The sequence below is a fragment of the Cryptomeria japonica genome, chromosome 7 (genome assembly GCF_030272615.1).
Source record: "Cryptomeria japonica chromosome 7, Sugi_1.0, whole genome shotgun sequence".
Taxonomy (NCBI): Eukaryota; Viridiplantae; Streptophyta; class Pinopsida; order Cupressales; family Cupressaceae; genus Cryptomeria; species Cryptomeria japonica.
The window spans coordinates 618,287,043-618,304,028 of record NC_081411.1 but is presented as its reverse complement, the minus strand read 5'-3'; the positions used below and the strand labels follow the sequence as shown (position 1 = coordinate 618,304,028).

The following is a 16,986-nucleotide window of genomic DNA, read 5'->3' as shown; positions in this document are numbered from 1 at the left end:
GGTCTCTGAAGTTACCCTGGAACTCCCAGGTTCCCAAGTTCCTTGTTCTTCAACCTCGGAACTCCGGAACCCCCAGGTTCCCAAGTTCCTTGTTCTTCAACCCCGGAACTGGGGAACCCCCAGGTTCCCAAGTTCCTTATTCTTCAACCCCGGAACTTGGGAACCCCCAAGCTCCCAAGTTCCTTGTCCTTCTACCCCGGAACTCCGAAACCCCCAAGTTCCCAAGTTCCTTGTCCCTCAACCCCGGAACTCCGGAACCCCCAGGTTCCCAAGTTCCTTGTCCAACTACGGTGACTCCGGTCTCCGAAGTTCCCCAACTACGGTGACTTCGGTCTCCGAAGTTCCCCCAACTATGGTGACCCCGGTCTCCGAGGTTTTCCAAACTACTTCCGACTTGCAACACTTCTGGATGGCGTGATCGACACTCAAGGCTTTAAATGCTCTGACAGTTTTGGTGACATGCACTTTTTTTTGTGGAGCCACAGAGGTGCATTTAATGTTTTTGGCAGGATTTCCATGAAGGGAGGTACGGGGCCATGCTTGGTGACTTATGTCATGCTTGACTTTGGAAGGTTAGTCAATCCACCTTCTTAGGATTGCCCTTTGTGGGTATGGTTAGGTTGCTTGAATGTACAAGTCAAGTGCATGCACTTCTCTGCACTTCCAGACTGACATGCAGGGGTCATGATCACCATTTTAACCCATTTTTCTATATATGGCTTTTAAGCCTCATTGTAAAGGGTTCTCTCCTTGCTGCCTGGAGTTTTCTTATGCTCTCCTCTTCTCTTGAAGATTTGTAATCTTTGCATTTTTGCAACTGTAAGATTGGCATTTGGCCTTATGATTAATTGAAGAACACTATTCTTGCCTTCTTTCAACCTATGTATGTTGTGTATGCTTTCTTACCTTCATCATAGGTGCATGTTGTGGCTCTTTCTCTTTATATATGCTGTGTTAGCTGGTTTTCTGAGTGTGACTTGTGGGAATCCTTCTCCCCTCTTGGCATTCAGTGGATTTTAACCTTCATCTATGCATTGGGGTTACTCATATAACTGAAAGCTGTGCATCTTCAGGGTGTTTCAGTTAATTACTTGTGTCATTTAGGTAGGGAGAGGAACTATCTCTTCTTGGTGCATCACCTCCCTTGTTTCAAGCAATTTCTCTCTTCTCTTTTCCTCTGCAAGTTGTTAGGGTAGGCTTAGGAATTAGCTTTGAAGTGTTGAGTTGGGTCAATAGCTGCACCTAGACAGAGAAGGAAGCCGGTGTTCTCCGGAGATTCAACCCCCTTGCGCAAGGTCCCACACTTTGGGGTTGTTTCCATGTTTCACAAGGTTGCTGAGTTGATAGCTCAGCAAGGTTGCAAGCTTTTGTGATAACAGTAACTTCAAATCCTCTTATGATTCCATTGCTTGCCTTCCTCAAATATATTTCTTTCTTTATAAAGAACCCTTGCAAATTTATATCATTTTCCTTTCCATATGATTTTCCAAAAATGTGCAAGCATAATCATAAATTTCAACTATAGTCTTTGCTAACTTATATCTCTGGTTATATATGTGTGTGCGCGTGTGAATACATAGTATAAAGAATCATAAATAGCCTTCCAATAGGATAAAACTGCAACTTTACTATAGTGTAGGAAGGCCGTTTCTTATTTTCCTCAGCTAGATCTTTCTTTATAATGCAAACCTCTAAATTTTTTTCATTCCCATTTTATAGAATTCTCTTTAAAAGATTTAAGTATAATCTTAAATTCCAACTATGTTTACATTAAATTTTTGAAGGCATAAGTGTCATTTTAATGTTAGGCACTAAATGAATTGCCATTTTACGAACCATTAAAAGACATGCACATGAATAGCAGAAGAAATATAACTTTGTATATTGGCAGGATGATGAATTGTTAGAATACTTATTCAGATGCATATGTGTATTTCTGAAGAGGATGTGTCATTTTTGCAGGTTATCATATTTGTGATACTCTTGGTTATGCAACAAACTCAAACGTTTCTCTTATAGGTAACTTCCCTTAATGTTTGTCTCCATTGAGCACTTCCACTGTTCTATTAATGTTTGGAGTTTTTTTTTTCTATCTTGATTGGTTTTTTGCTGTTACAATGTTTTAACTAATTTTGACATAAAAACCTATGTTGCCTGACATCAACATGTCCATAATGAAAAAGGAGTGAAGAACGCTGTTCTTTTTTAACTTTTGTCAAATAATAAAATATAGCTGTACCTTACATTGCTAGAAATCTCTAGAGTCCTAGACATGTATTTCAAATGATACAATATTCATTCTTTGATTTTTCTTTGGATTTCAATTTTACTAATTTTTCTTAATGGACTGTTCTTGGGTTTTGTTGACGTGTATTTTGTACACAATCATACACAGAATAAAATACCAACAGGCATCTTATCCTCTCTTGAGAAAATAGTCTCTAACTGCTGAAGATCTGCAAAAAGGATCAGTTAGATGGACTCCAAGGTTCTTTTAGTGGGGTCTCCACGTGTGGACAAGCTTTTTTAGTGGTATGATGTGATTTGCTGTTTCCTTCAAGGCGTCTTACGGATTCAAAAGCTCGAAGATTTTACTAATCTAAAGGAACTTTCAAAAAAAAAATGGAAAAAAGACAGGGTTTAAGGAAGTCTAGTCTAACCCTATGAACGACTTAGCATGAATGAGATTTGGCAAGACTCAACTAACTTCAATTTTGCCATAAGGTAACAACTCAATTGAAATTAGTGCGATCTTCTAAGGTAATAATGGTATTCAATGCATCAAAGACCGAGGACACTACTACGAAAGTACATCTCCTAGATGCGAAAATGCTTGAAGGTTAAGGACTCAAAATGTTTTCCAGTCGACCACGCAAGGCGTTCCTACAATCAGCAAGAAGCTAGTGGTTTGGATAGCGAATCCTACCAAATATCAAATCTCACACTTAGTCTTTCAAATTAACAACTACTTTGATTGAGCGTGATTCAAGTACATCCAACAACCATGAAGATAACTTAAGAAATTTGCAACAAAACACCATAACTTCAATATTTTATTGATTTCCAAGTCATCATATACAACAATTGCTTGAATTTCTCTCTTCAAGACTCAATCTTGCTACAAAATAAAAATTGCTTACAATTCTAATCTCTCTATTTCACTCTTAACTCTATTCTCTATTTTCTGAACTCAAATGAAATGAAAAATGGGGGTATAAATAGCATCCCCAATTACAATGAAAGGTCCAGATTGAAAGTAAATCAATGGACAAGATCATGACACCTAAACCCTAATTAGGGTTTGTTACAAATGACCTCCTTTTTACTGAACAATATTAAATACATAGCCAAATATTAAATTTGGCACAAAAATCTAGGAGGTATCAACCAATGAGAAATAAGATGTCATGTCATCTGTAACAACCTTTCATCTAGAATCTTATTCCCTTTCCAATTCTCTTTCTTAGCATATGCAATGAATTTTGCCACGATTCCTTCGATTTCTGTGCTTGGAATCTCGGGAAGATTCTTGATACTCTCTTCTAAGTGGATAACCTGATCAAATGCATCTAGAAGAGCTGTGTCCCAAGTAGGTTCAAGTTCCTTCGTTCTATCAATCAGGAGCATGGTAGCATACATCTGATCATACTGCTCATCTGTAACATCTGCGTCCTTGCGAAAGATGATCTTGATTCTATCCTCAAATTCTTGTAAATCCACATCTGTCTCGACCTCGATCCTTCTGCCAAGAATGGTACGAAGTACCTCAAATACTCTGTCCTGGATCGGATTGATCACCTCCTCAATTTGACCACATCTAACACTGATGTCCTCAAAGAGAACACTCTTTATATGGAGTAAGGTTGACCATTGAAACAAACTATGAGAATCACCTTCTAAGATCTTCTCTTGTGCTAAAATTCTCCTAGATGTGTGTCTTATAACTTTCAAGACAGGGATGACAACGTCCTTGGTATGGGCAAATGCAGCTACTGTTGCCATCAATCTGTGAATAATCTCAAGAACTTGGATAGCCTGATGGGTGATCTTCGACATCCTTGTAACAAACTCAATGGCCACTGTGTGAGATCTATCCATCCAACTACATGTACGCTGGACCATATTCCTGAATCTTTCTGCTTCATTGATTGATTGAAGGGGCAATGCCTGCAATGGTGATCTAACTGGATCCTGACGTCCCAAAGGTTCATTGATGTGACTGAAATATGTCCTCCATGCACCGACCTCTTTCTCAAGCTTTCTATTCTTTTCTACTTCTTCTCTAAACTTGTCCTTCAATGCCTCAAATGTGTCGGTGGCATCATCTAAAGTCTGCTCTGCTGTGGATGGTCCTAACTCAATAGTCTGTATATGATAGTCCTCTGCTAGGATCTCACCCTCATATTTGTCTGCCGCCGGTGTAGCTATCTGCAGTTTTCTTGATCCAGTCTCATCTCGAATCATCTTGGACATCTTTGTAGCCTTCTTTTTCTCTGTTGTCATATGTGAGCGTCCAACAAGGCTCTCTAAATCAATTACACTGTCCTCGTCCTCAATTACGATCACCTTAGTCAATCTTTCCTTCAACCAATCTGGGATATTTGATCTTGTCTCTTGAACTTGAATCTCTTTATGTACCATTTCTTCTTGTCTGGGAGGAGATGTTACTTCATTATCATTATCTAAATCATAGTCTTGGAGAGATCCATCGGATGAAACATGCTGTGCCTGTTCTTCTTCCTGTCTGTCATTCTGTACCATCGATTCCATGGATTCTTCCACTCGAACTGTTCTATCCTCTGGCCTGGAAGAAGTACCTGGTGTTTGATCTTTGTTAGCACCTTGCTTTTTCTTGGAAGGCTCTTTCTTTTCTGATCTTTCCTTTCTCTTTGAACCTCTCGAATGGAGATTGCCCTCACTGGCACATCGAAGGTTACCTTCACCTGAATTCCTAGGATTAGGATTGCCTTCACTAACACTGGCTCCACCTTCGGCTGGCTTTTCTTCCAAAGTAAAAGACATGGCTATGCCTTGTTCTCTCAACTTCTGATGCTGAACGTCTACCCATCTGCGAGTACAAGACAAGACTGGTGCCATCAATTCATCTAAATCCACGGCCTCGGGCTCATTCCAATTCAAACTTATTGTTTTGCTTTCTCTATCATATGAAGATTGGATGTGCCTGCCGTTGTCCTGAGCTTGGTCGGCTACTCTGTAAATCTTACATTTCCTGATGAAATCCAAAGGCAATCTACAATGTATCTTTCGTTTCACTTCGAGATCATCTAGGAGATTCATCATAAAATCTTCAATCTGGTACTCATGTCTAAATCTTCTACCGACTGTCTCCTCTAAATGTCCATGTGGATCAAAACTATTCCTCCAAGCAAAAGATGAAAAAGGATACAAGGCTAACTCCTTCTCTGCGTCATCCATGGCTAAGACATTAGGACATACCTCAACTGAATTACCCAAAATAATAGGTACCTGAACTCCATTCTGATGTCTGTGTCTGAATGCCTTCACATATGCTGCCAACTGCCTTGTTACTTCAAGTAACACAATTCTATCTGTCGGGTACCTTGGCAACATGTATGGAGGTAAAGGACATCCATACACCCTAATGTAAGTGAACTTGGGAAACTGAATGAACCAAGCACCGTACCTCTTGATGAATTCCTGGGCATCCTGAGATAATCTGTTGTGAATCCCTCCTTGCAACGTCCTTGTGATGTTCATCGTGAAAGTATCATTGATTAACTTGTAGTTCTTCCTTGGTGGATGATGCAAGTAGGTATAGGATTCACAAACTCTGACCTCGCCGGGTCCTCTTCCAATCACTCCTCTGTGAGGTAGTCCTGCGTACTCAACGCTCCTGATTAAGGCATAGATGACGTATGAACTCATGTGGAAGGACTTAGTAGCCCTGAGTCTTCTCAACTGTACGTCTAAGCAATGGCTAATTATCCTAGCCCAATGTATTGTACCCTTTCCTTGAACAATCACCTGGATGAAGTAAAACATCCATTTCTCAAAATAGAAGGCATGAGGTGCCCCTGTAACTCTGTTGAGCATGGTAATCAAATCTCTGTACTCCTCCTGGAAATCAATCCTGTGTGGTGTGTTCGGTACTTTGCTCAGACGGGGACGACTCTTAAGTAGCCAGTTCTTGTTGATTATGCTTAGGCAAGCATCTGGATCATCATCGTACACTGATCTGGCTCCCTCAATGCTCTTGTATATCATGTCCCTGTGCTCTGGAAGATGGAAGGCTTCACTTATGGCTTCCTCTGAAAGGTACGCCAAAGTGTTTCCCTCATTGGACACAATTGTCCTGGATTGTGGATTGTAATGACGGGCACACTCGATCATCAATTCGTGGCACTGAATGGCTGGAGGAAAACCGGCCGCCTTAATGATACCACTCTCTATTATTCTCCGGGCGACAGGTGATGGCTTGCCGATGTAAGGGACCTCTCGGAACTTCTTCGTGCTAAAGTTCCCCAAGTTGGTATCTCCAATGTTGCTCCACTTGGACACGATCTTGGTCTCCACTTCTTCAGTCTTCTGATCTTCTTTCATGAGAGCCGAGCGACTGGTGGATGCTCCCGCCTTTGGGGTCGCCATACCTACACAACATTTCATTATAAGAAATAGATTTTTGCAATAAATAACGTAAATAAGAGAGATAAACTTTAGGAAACCTTATGATAAGTCTCTAGAGTTATCATTTCCTAAAATACAACGATTGAGCCAAGAGATATTCAAGAATCAAAATCTCAAATTTTGAAATATGACGATGAATGAATAAAACAATAATAATTAAATCGCCATACCTCGATAGAGAGCTAACTCTAGAATGCAAAAACAAAATTTGCCTAGGCAAAATTGAGGTATAAAGATAATCTTCAATATGATCCCCTCAAAATTGACTTCGCCACCTCTGGATAGAATGTGATCTTCACTTATCGCCTTGGACGTGGTCTCAAATGGATCTTCAAATTCGCACTAACAAATCTCCAAGTCCTTAGCAAATTTGCCTTAGTGTATCCTCAAGCTCGCACTTGGTGTGGTCTTCAAATTCGCACCACCCCTTGATTGCTTACGCCACCTTGGATGGAATTCACACCTCTTCAAACACACTTCGCACGCCTCGCACCACCTTGGGAATGTCTACGCCACCTTTGGTTTGAAATCGCACCACCTTTGGATGAATGAAACTCGCACTACATTCGCCTCTTCTCAATTCGCATAAAGGAAGGTAAAATAATGATGTAGAAAATGATAATTCTACCCCCCTTATATAGCGCATTCATCCTTCATTTACTAAGGCCGACTTAATAAAAATAAAACCATTTCAAACGATTTTTAAATGATTTGCAATAACATGACAAGGCCGACCCCCTTAAATGAGCGCTCAAATCGATTAAATAATTATTTAATGCCTTGCGTTTTTTAATTGCAAATTTCGATTTTTAAATAAGGCAAAAATAATTAATAAATGTTAACGCCATATTAAATGCCAATAAAAAATAAGATTTTCAATTTTTAAATCGATTTAGCATTTAATGAAATTCGAATTGTTTAATTTGGCGCCAAAGATATGAAAATAAAGGGACGTACCTCATCGCTCTGGTCCCTTGGAGAGGGACAGGAGCGATCCATGATTTTGGTCTAGATTCTCGCGTTTTTAACGTTCAACTCCTTCATTTTCACGTCCCAAATCGATCATCTGGTGGTCCTTCGAATTTGAATGCCTCTCTTGTGCGAGCAAATGCATCTCATGATCATTATCGCCCTGGTCCCTTGGAGAGGGACAGGAGCGATTCTAAGTTTTTTGCTTGAAATTTTCCATTTTGGTACGATCCTTTCCTTGTATCATCTTCCAAACGTCATTTAGAACCTTGTGCGTCCTTGTCTTAACGTGATTTTCAAAGAATGTCATGTGTTTTATCTAACATCGCCCTTGTCCCTTGAAGAGGGACAGGAGCGATCTCCATGTCTTCATGTTCATCTTGTATCTTTGACCTTCGAAATATCAATGCTTGTGTCCTTTTGCGCACGTCCCACTTGCTTTTGCAAGGTACCTTCGATGTTATAAGGATCATCGCCCTTGTCCCTTGGAGAGGGACAGGAGCGATCCACATTTCTCCTTGATCTTGGCGATTTTTAAACTTCGATCTCCTTTGCAACGTCTTCCCGACGATGTCCTTCGCATTTCCTATCCTCATTTCGCCTTGATCTTTGAAGGAACGTGAGTGTTTTGATAGGATCACCCTGGTCCTTGTCCAAAGGACAGGAGCGATCTTGATTTTTTCACGTTCAATATGCATTTTTGACCTTCGATCCTTCATTGTGATGTTTTCCAAACGCCGTCCCTTGTCTTGCTTAACCTCGCCTTGCTTCGATTTTGGAGGAATATGAGCGCTTTTGATAGGATCGCCCCGGTCCTTGTCCAAAGGACAGGAGCGATGTGAGGCCTTTACACCATTTGGCGATGTTTGGACGTTCAAAACTCTTGTTTATCACCCTGTTGTCATACCATGGACCCTCCAGAACATTGCAATATATTGTCCTTACGTGAATTTTGTATGAAATGATCAATACATCTAATATCGCTCTGGTCCCTCCCTGAGGGACAGGAGCGAAGTTCATCATTATGTGCTTGTTCTTGTTTGTACCAACTTGCAATCAACTTCATTGCGTGAAATGACGTCTTTTCGACCTTCTTGGTTGCTCGAAACTTGTTTGCCTTTTGAAATCGATGCTTTAATAAAAATATCGCTCTGGTCCCTTCCCAAGGGACAGGAGCGATCTGGGTCTTTAGAGCGCAAATCCTTCCATGTGATGACCTTCACAACCTTGCGCTTGATGGAAATGCCTTGAAACGTCTTCGCCACCCTTCGTCTTGACTTGGATCGGCCTTGAACCTTGGAGGAACGACCTTGAACTTTGGAGGGACGTATCATCATTGTTGTATCGCCCTGGTCCCTTGGAGAGGGACAGGAGCGATCCTTCCCTTGTGGCCATCATCTTACTTTGCCTGGTTCCAAGTTTATATTCAACGGACTCGTCCTTCTTCCCTCTATTCGTTCATGCCTTGACATCATTTGTAACTTTGCAAGAAAAGCAATTATATCAAAAATCGCTCTGGTCCCTTCCTGAGGGACAAGAGCGAACTAGGCATTTAGCACTGGTATGGACGTCCAAAAAATCTTCAAATTATATTCAATGCGTTCATCTCATGTTTTCCCTTGTTTTTGAACGTAAACTTGCCTTGACCCTTGTCTGAATTTTGCAAAATGGAGGAAATCGCTCTGGTCCCTGGGAGAGGGACGAGAGCTACAAGGTACCTCGCCCTGGTCCCTTGGAGAGGGACAGGAGCGATTTAGTCAACATAGGTCATTTTCCTTCGTTTTTGCATCTCAAATTATATTCATTTGGCAAAGCATCTTCCCTTGGACGTCCTCAAATTGCTAAGTCATTAAAATCTTGCAAGGACGAGGTGAAATTTGATTCGTAGCTCCGGTCCTTCACTGAGGGACAGGAGCGATTTTCTTCCTGGAGGCATTTCTGTGCTCATGAAAATCTTCAATTTATATTCAATGGAAAGATCTTGTCGTTCTCCATCACTTCAAACGTAAAATTTGTCTGGACTTTGCAAGGATGATGAGATATTTGAAATTGAGCTCCCGTCCTTCACTGAGGGACAGGAGCGATTTTGCTCCTACAGGCCAAAATAACAAGATTTTTCACATTTTAACACTTCACGAGGCGAAAACAAATCAATTCCAATGCCCAGGATCAAACTTCAAAAAAGTCAAAATTTGGTCAAAATATTCAATCAGACAAAAATTCATATTGACGGTCAACATTTAGACAAGTTTAAGCTCTGCATGAACATTCCAATTGAAAATTAGACCATTTTGGCGAATTCATTGCATTCAAAATTTGCATTCTAGAAAAGAAGCTCAAAAGCTCTCAAAAATGACTGGATTTTGGCTTGAAAAGGCAAAATTTAAAACCCTAAGGCTTGGCCCTAAATCCAGACAACTAACTAACTAACAAAACCCTAAAAACAAAAGCGAAAACGAGCGAAAAACAAGCAAAAAGAGGGGGTCCCCATTTGCGATGGGGCGATGTGTGAAATGGTCACAACAGGTTTGATGCCACTTTAATTTTGATTTAGGGTCATCATGTGACGTTTTCACACATTGCCCCATTGCAAACGGCGACCCCCTTGTTTTCGCTTTTTAGGGTAGCATTTTGGCTTCTTGGGTTTTGTCTATGGTCTCTCACCCTCGCAAATGAGTAGTTCTTCAAATTCGGAGTCATCAAATCAATTAAGAGAAAGAATGATCAAAAGAACGTTCTGATGCTACAAATGCGCTCAAACAGGTCAAAGGAGTAAAAACTCAATTCTTCGGGATCAATTTCGACAACTTCCTATTTTTTAAAGAAATTTGGTTTTTTCTACTTTTTCTAAAAATAGAAAGTTTTGATTTTAGCATTTTTGGAGCCCGCTTTTACATTCTGCTTTTTTCTAAAAATAGAAAGTTGTTTTTTTGCTTTTTTCAGGACCATAGGTAGTTTCTGAGTCAAAGGAAATGTCAGTCCAGTTCATTGTCAGGAATGCTAATGGAAGATCACAAGAAAATTGGGTATGAAGTTTAGGAATGAAAAATTCCTTGTTTCCTTGGAAAAATTCCTTGTTTCCTTGGAAGAACTCTAAGTTTCCATGGAAAATTCGTTGTTGCACATGTAGTCCGCTAGGAATCAAGGAAATTCCTCAACCAAGCATGAAGTCTGCCCTAGCAACATGGAAATTCCTTGTCCATGTAGGAAGTCCGCCCTTCCTAGCAGCATAAATTCCTCAAACAAGTAGCAAGTCCGCTGAAGGTGAGGATAAATTTTTTGGCTCAGTGTTGATGGATGGGAGAAAAATTAAAAAATTTGGTTATAATGATGGATTGGAGAAAAATTAAAAAATTTGGCAGTGTTGATGAATTGGAGAAAAATTCAAATCAAGGTGAAATTCGCCAATAAGAGAAACTTCTAGAAGAAAACACAAGACTTTGCCTTGTTTATTAGCATGAGCATTGGCATTTCATTTTCTAACAAATCGCTTCTCAACACTAAAAGTTGAAGCTCAGGAAATAATTTCTTTAAAACCTCAAGACAAATTTCAAAGTAAATTGCAGGTACAAGGCAATTTCTAGGAAAGATTCAGATCAATTTCCGCACTTGGAGACAAAGTAAAAAGCGATTCCTTAAAGCAATTTAAGGAATTTCATCGAAATTCTCAAGGTTTACTTACGATTGAGGGCAAATTTTCATTCAGAATTCCAATTTCTTTCAGGCTTAAAGACAACTTTCAGTCAGAATTTCTATTTTTCCGGACTTCTAGACCTTTTCATTTCAGATTCTTCAAATTTTATCTAGGATCATATTGCTTTTTACGCTTTATGCAGATTTGGAAGCAAGAAAGTTTCATAATCAGACTTAACTTCACAATTTCAAAAGTTCCACTAAGTCTGATTTTTTCAGAATTTCACTAAGTCTGATTTTAGTTGCAATTTCATAATCAGACTTGATTTCACAATTTCCAAAATTTCACTAAGTCTGATTTTTTTAGCAACAATTACAATTTCTAGAATTTCATAAGTTAAATCAGAATTATCCTTTGAAATACCATCAAACTTTGCACTCTAGGTTGGGAACAAACATGAAACCCCTTTTTTTTAACTTAGGAATTTTTCATGTTTTTCAGGTGGTAGATGTCGACTCAAGAAGGGATTTCCAGAAAGGTGTAGATGAAGTTCAATAACAAAGGACAGCAGATGGAGTCCAATATTGTGACAAAGAGGAAGAAGGTTGGAGATATCGACCTTAAAACTTCAAGAAAAGAAGAAGGCAAAGAAATATTCCTTGCAAAAGATGAAGATTGATGGTGCCAAAATAGAAGAAACAATCAAATGTGTCCAAGACAAGGTCTTCATCTGGGTTTCTGATGTGCTTGAGCAGGAAATAGTTCGAGACAAGGACATGGATGTAGAGACCTTGAAAGGCCAAAGTTCAAAGCAACTTCTTCACTTCTATGAAACCAATCCAAAAGCAACATTTTAGCAAGGCATCCTCATTTTTGTCCATTGAGGATGGTTTTCAGAAACTGGAAGTAGATTGGATGGCCACTTTGCCACATGTCAAGATGAGATGGACTTGATGGAATACAAGATTGACATTTTGCCAAGTGTCCCAGTGGAAGAGCTCAACCCCATAGTGACTAGGTTCATTGAACTTGTTGCCAAAGAAAAGGATAAGGGATGCCCACTTCTAGAAGAAAGCTGGATTTAATAGTTGTTTATTTCTCATTGGTTTATTTTGGATAACTATGTTTGCTTGCCTTATTTAGTATTTGATGTTTTAATGTTGGCCATTGATTTTGGATCAATCTAGGCCGTTGCTTTCTAATGGGTGCCTATATAAACCCTCCTCTTCTCATTTATAAGGGAGAGATTTCAGAGAAATTGTTGTAGTGATACTTCTTAAGTACCAAACATAATTCATTGTTCACTTGTTGGTGAATCTTGTCCACTTTTGTAAGTTAGCATGATTTCTTGACTCTCATTAGAATAGATTTCATTTCCAAGTTGATAGATTGAATGAAGGATTTGATAAAATTTCTTAATGTGGAGTTGATGTGTTCATACTTTTTATAATTGGATAATTTTCAATTATTTTGCAATGTTAGCCTAAACCAGTAAATGAAAACTTAACTTCCATTGCTATATTCATTGTTCAATATGTTGGTGAATATCAATGATATGAAAATCTTTTGAATTCCTTAGAAGATAGCACCGTTCTTGCATAGTTGCTGAATTTGGCGAAACAAGAATTGGTTTAATTTCCACTTTTGCAAAATCTGTCTCCAGAGTTCATAGGATTAGAAATATCTTCCTAACCTTCATATTTTGCCTGTTTTTTCCAAGTCTAATAGAAGAAGGATTCAATAGAACTTATTGAAAAATCGTTCCAAAAAAAGAGTCAAGGAATCAGTAGAATCTTTAGATTGATTAACTCCTCGAACAATTGTGTAAGTCCACCTTGAGATTACCAGCATATCACAACGAACCAACTGAGACTATCTGTATGAATCTGGAACCTTGGAGTCGTCTTTGTGATCAGACAGTCTGTCTGTTTAGCACATGGAAGATTTTGATCAAGAGAGAATAGGATATCTCTAAGTATTTTATTTTGAGTTGCGCATGCATAAAAAAACACACCAATAGGTCATAACTGTAAAATTATCAACTTTGTATAGTTGACGAAAAATCTCTTTGATGTCCTAGTAATTGGTAAGTTGTCTTTAGGAGGTGGAATATTTTCTTCACCTTAAGAATTTGAGCACAATCTCAATAAGTTTCTTAGGGTGTCATCTCCATCTAACTTCGATGAAATTTGACCTTCTAAATATTTTTTGAATAATTTTTCAACTTTTTTCCCTAGGTTTTTGCTTTTATTTTTTGCCGATGTATATAGCCTATCTAGGTAGTGCATATTCTCATTATTGCACATGAATTACTTTCACATGGATGAAGAGTGTCAATTGCCAGTTTTGGAGATTACTTCTGTAAATTGTGTGTCTTTCTAAGTCTTCTACCATATGATTTTGAAATAAACATGTCAGTTTGAATCATAGTCAGTTTGTTCCTCCAGTGCTTTCCTACGTTCAAATTCCTCACTCTAAATCTTGCGCTTGGAGAAACTTTCTAATATTTTGGAGAATCTATATTTTAGCCTTGTGTTTCATCAACTATATTGGGGCTTTTTATTCTCAATACTGTTAAGGGCATTTATTGTCTATCCCAATGAAGGAAGGAGAGGAAATCAAGGTGTAATATATAATGAACTTTTCAATTTTTACACCAAGATTCTACCTTCATTTGTGGAAGGAAAAAATGTGTGCGTCTTTAGGGCATTTATCTCTTGATGGAGGGAGATGGACTTGACCAATGGGATAGGGAGTCCTTTGGTAGGGGAGGGAGAGGAACTCAACTGCATTTATGTGCTAAGCTAAGGGAGGCCTTAGGGCATTTATGTCTTGATGGAGGGAGATGGACTTGACCCATGGGATAGGGCATCTTTTGGCAGGGGAAGGAGAGGAAATCAACTGCATTTATGGTCATTTATATGCTGATGAAAACACTCAACTAGGGTATTTCTTAATCCTAGTGCATCTACCAATCAATGGACTTCCTCTCAATAGGTGTTAGTAGGTTGAATTAGCTCTTTGACATGCTAAACTGCAACATTCATGTTTTTCCAAAGAGGCATTAGTAGCATCCTTGTCTCACATTTGACTGAATGAATAGAGTTGGGTAGGCAAAAGAGTCGCATTGTTGGATGCAGTGAGCAGGCACAAACCTCTTCTGGTCACAAGTATTGTCCTCTAATAATGGATTGCATGCAATTCATGGGTTTTCTCCTTCTGCTAGTCAGTCTTGTGTTTTTTTGGGTCTGGAGTTCCTTTATCTTTACCGTCCTTGGCATTGGAAATTGATTAGGAACATCTACCTTCAAAAGATCATGAATCTCAAGAGAAATTAGGTGGCCGAGATGAATGGACACGAATACAATAGGGGTATACTTGAGCTTCATCCAAATCTGTACCTAAAGTACACCTTCTTATCTTGGTGTACCCATAGCAATTATTCTTAATCTCATGTGCACACCCTAATAAAAATGCATTTATATACAGATAACACTAAAAATTAGAAGGAAAAGCTGTAAAGAAACAATTTGATTTCAGTTTTAGTTGTTTTCATCATGATGCTATATTTCATGTTTGATGTTTAAGTCTAAATGTTGCAACATACCCAAGTTTTGGGGTTTTGTACGTTGTATATCCATATGCCCTTGTACCTTGTGTACCCCCCACACTCGTGCCCAAGATTATGGGGTTCTCTTTAGGTGCTTGTAAGATCACACCCTGATTTTTTGCCAAATTATTTTTGCACTTGTTCACATGAACACTTTGTTAAACAGTTTGCAATTTGCATGCATGTAATTGTGAAAACTTTCTTGTTTCCACAGATTTAGATAAAGATATATGATTTTTAGAATAAAAATTTCAAGTACAACTCATGAACGCAAGTATAGAATAACATTAAATAATTTCTCAAGAAAAGACTAACCGAAATTAGATGTCTGCTGTTCTGATGCAGCAATGTACAGTTGCAGCTCTGACCTGTTTTGTGGAGTAAGGACAAGGAAATTATGACATTGATACGCTCCTTCAATGACCAGCTGACCATCGCCCGGTGTGCCACTCTTCAAGCCTTCCAATGTCCCTCCAATAGCATGGAAAGTCACACCTGAAGCTGAATCTGGTTTCTATTAGCAACAACAGTTGACCAAGGCCTGTGCTAGCTACCACAGTGAATTTCCAGCCCCTCACACCACCCTCACAACTATAGCTATTAACTTTGAATTTCACATTCCTTCATGCACTTGTTTGACCAGTGGTTTGAAGCTTTAATTAGTTAGTTAGGAAGAAAGAAAACTGCCCAACACACAAAACTCATGCCTAGGCACAAATAAATGCCCACAAGCACTTTAAATTTGCAAGTTGTAATGTCCCCTTCCTAAGCATCAGCTATTTCTAGAGGTTACCCTATGACTTTGGCCCCCGTAGGCTAACCTGGTGATTAGGGGACCCTTTTGAGGGTATTCTATGGCTCTTCAGCTGACCTTTTGATGCTTATTTTGGTATTCTTCAACTCAGTGTCTGAGTTTATTTGTGGTATGCCTTCTTGAGATTATTTAGGGCTCTTTGATACACAGTATTTTTAGTAAGTCACTTGAACGTTTGGGTCATACTTACTATTTATAGTAAGTCACAGGATGATCGATGGGTATCATGACTATATTTGGAAAGTTGGCAAGATTAGTCTCAGGAATAGTTATTGGCATTTATTGGAGTCTAATGATTTAATTTATTGAAGTTTTATGAAGCATTGACTTTAATATTATTAATTCTATTAAATGACTTAATGAGAAAGGGGTTATAATAGGTTATAATTGTTGTTCATATTTTTGTATTCACAAAAATAGACAACCTTTTTAAAATTTTTGTTGAAAACTGAAAATTTTTACTCAAGGCATGCCTCCCGAGGCAAAATTTTTGCTTCTGGTTAAACTGGACTGATCTTTGGTCCATCCTCGATCCGCATTTCAAATTTCATCGCGTTTCTAGTTCATTTGCTATGTCTCTCCTTAAAAATCGGGTTTTATTTTCTAGACTGTAAGTGGAAAGTTTTCTTTCCTTTGCAAGTTTAGAATTTCCTTTATGTTTTAATAATGTTGTAGGGGTTTTTTCTAGCAATTACAAGTGCACTTTATTTTTAATTTGCTACTTGTAACTTGCTTTTTATTTTCCATTTCCCTTTTTGTCTTTTAAGTTGTTTGTAGGAACTTTTTGGACAAATTGCAAGTGAATTTAAAATACAAGTTTAATGAGAACTTGTAAGTTCTCATATAAGTTCCTACTTTGTGCTTTTTAGTTGTAATAGGGATTTTATTTCCCTATTACAAGTCTTTTTGAGTTTTAAAGTCTTTTTATGTTTTATGTTTACTGGTAATGGGAATTTTATTTCCCTATTACAAGTTTTTAAGTTTTTATTTCTCTAGTTGTTGTAGGGATTTTATTTCCCCATTGCAAGTCAAAATGCTCTTTATTTTTATGCTCTCTCTCTCTAAAAACTTGAATTTGCCTTGGAAGTGAAAAAGTGAAGTTTTTAAAACTTGTAAAGGGGATTTAAAAACCCGATTACATCTTTGAAGAACATTTTTCACTTGCATTTGCATCTCAAGAACCCGACCTGCATTTTTGCTCCTTTGAATCCGATTTTCATGGAGGAATGCATTGAATGAAGGAGGTGTGATGTTTCTTGTTCCTCTTTTGCTGGTTTATGTGTCGTGTTTTCT

At 38.5% G+C, this 16,986-nt stretch overlaps 1 protein-coding gene across 1 annotated transcript in view; it reads left to right on the top strand.

Moving 5' to 3' along the window:
* Positions 1 to 16,986, top strand: part of LOC131035837 (uncharacterized) — a 206,029-nt gene that overhangs the window by 99,590 nt on the left and 89,453 nt on the right. The window contains exon 5 of the mRNA XM_059207631.1: positions 1,963 to 2,019. Within this exon, the coding sequence (XP_059063614.1) occupies positions 1,963 to 2,019 (57 nt within the window). The remainder of the gene's footprint in view (positions 1 to 1,962; positions 2,020 to 16,986) is intronic.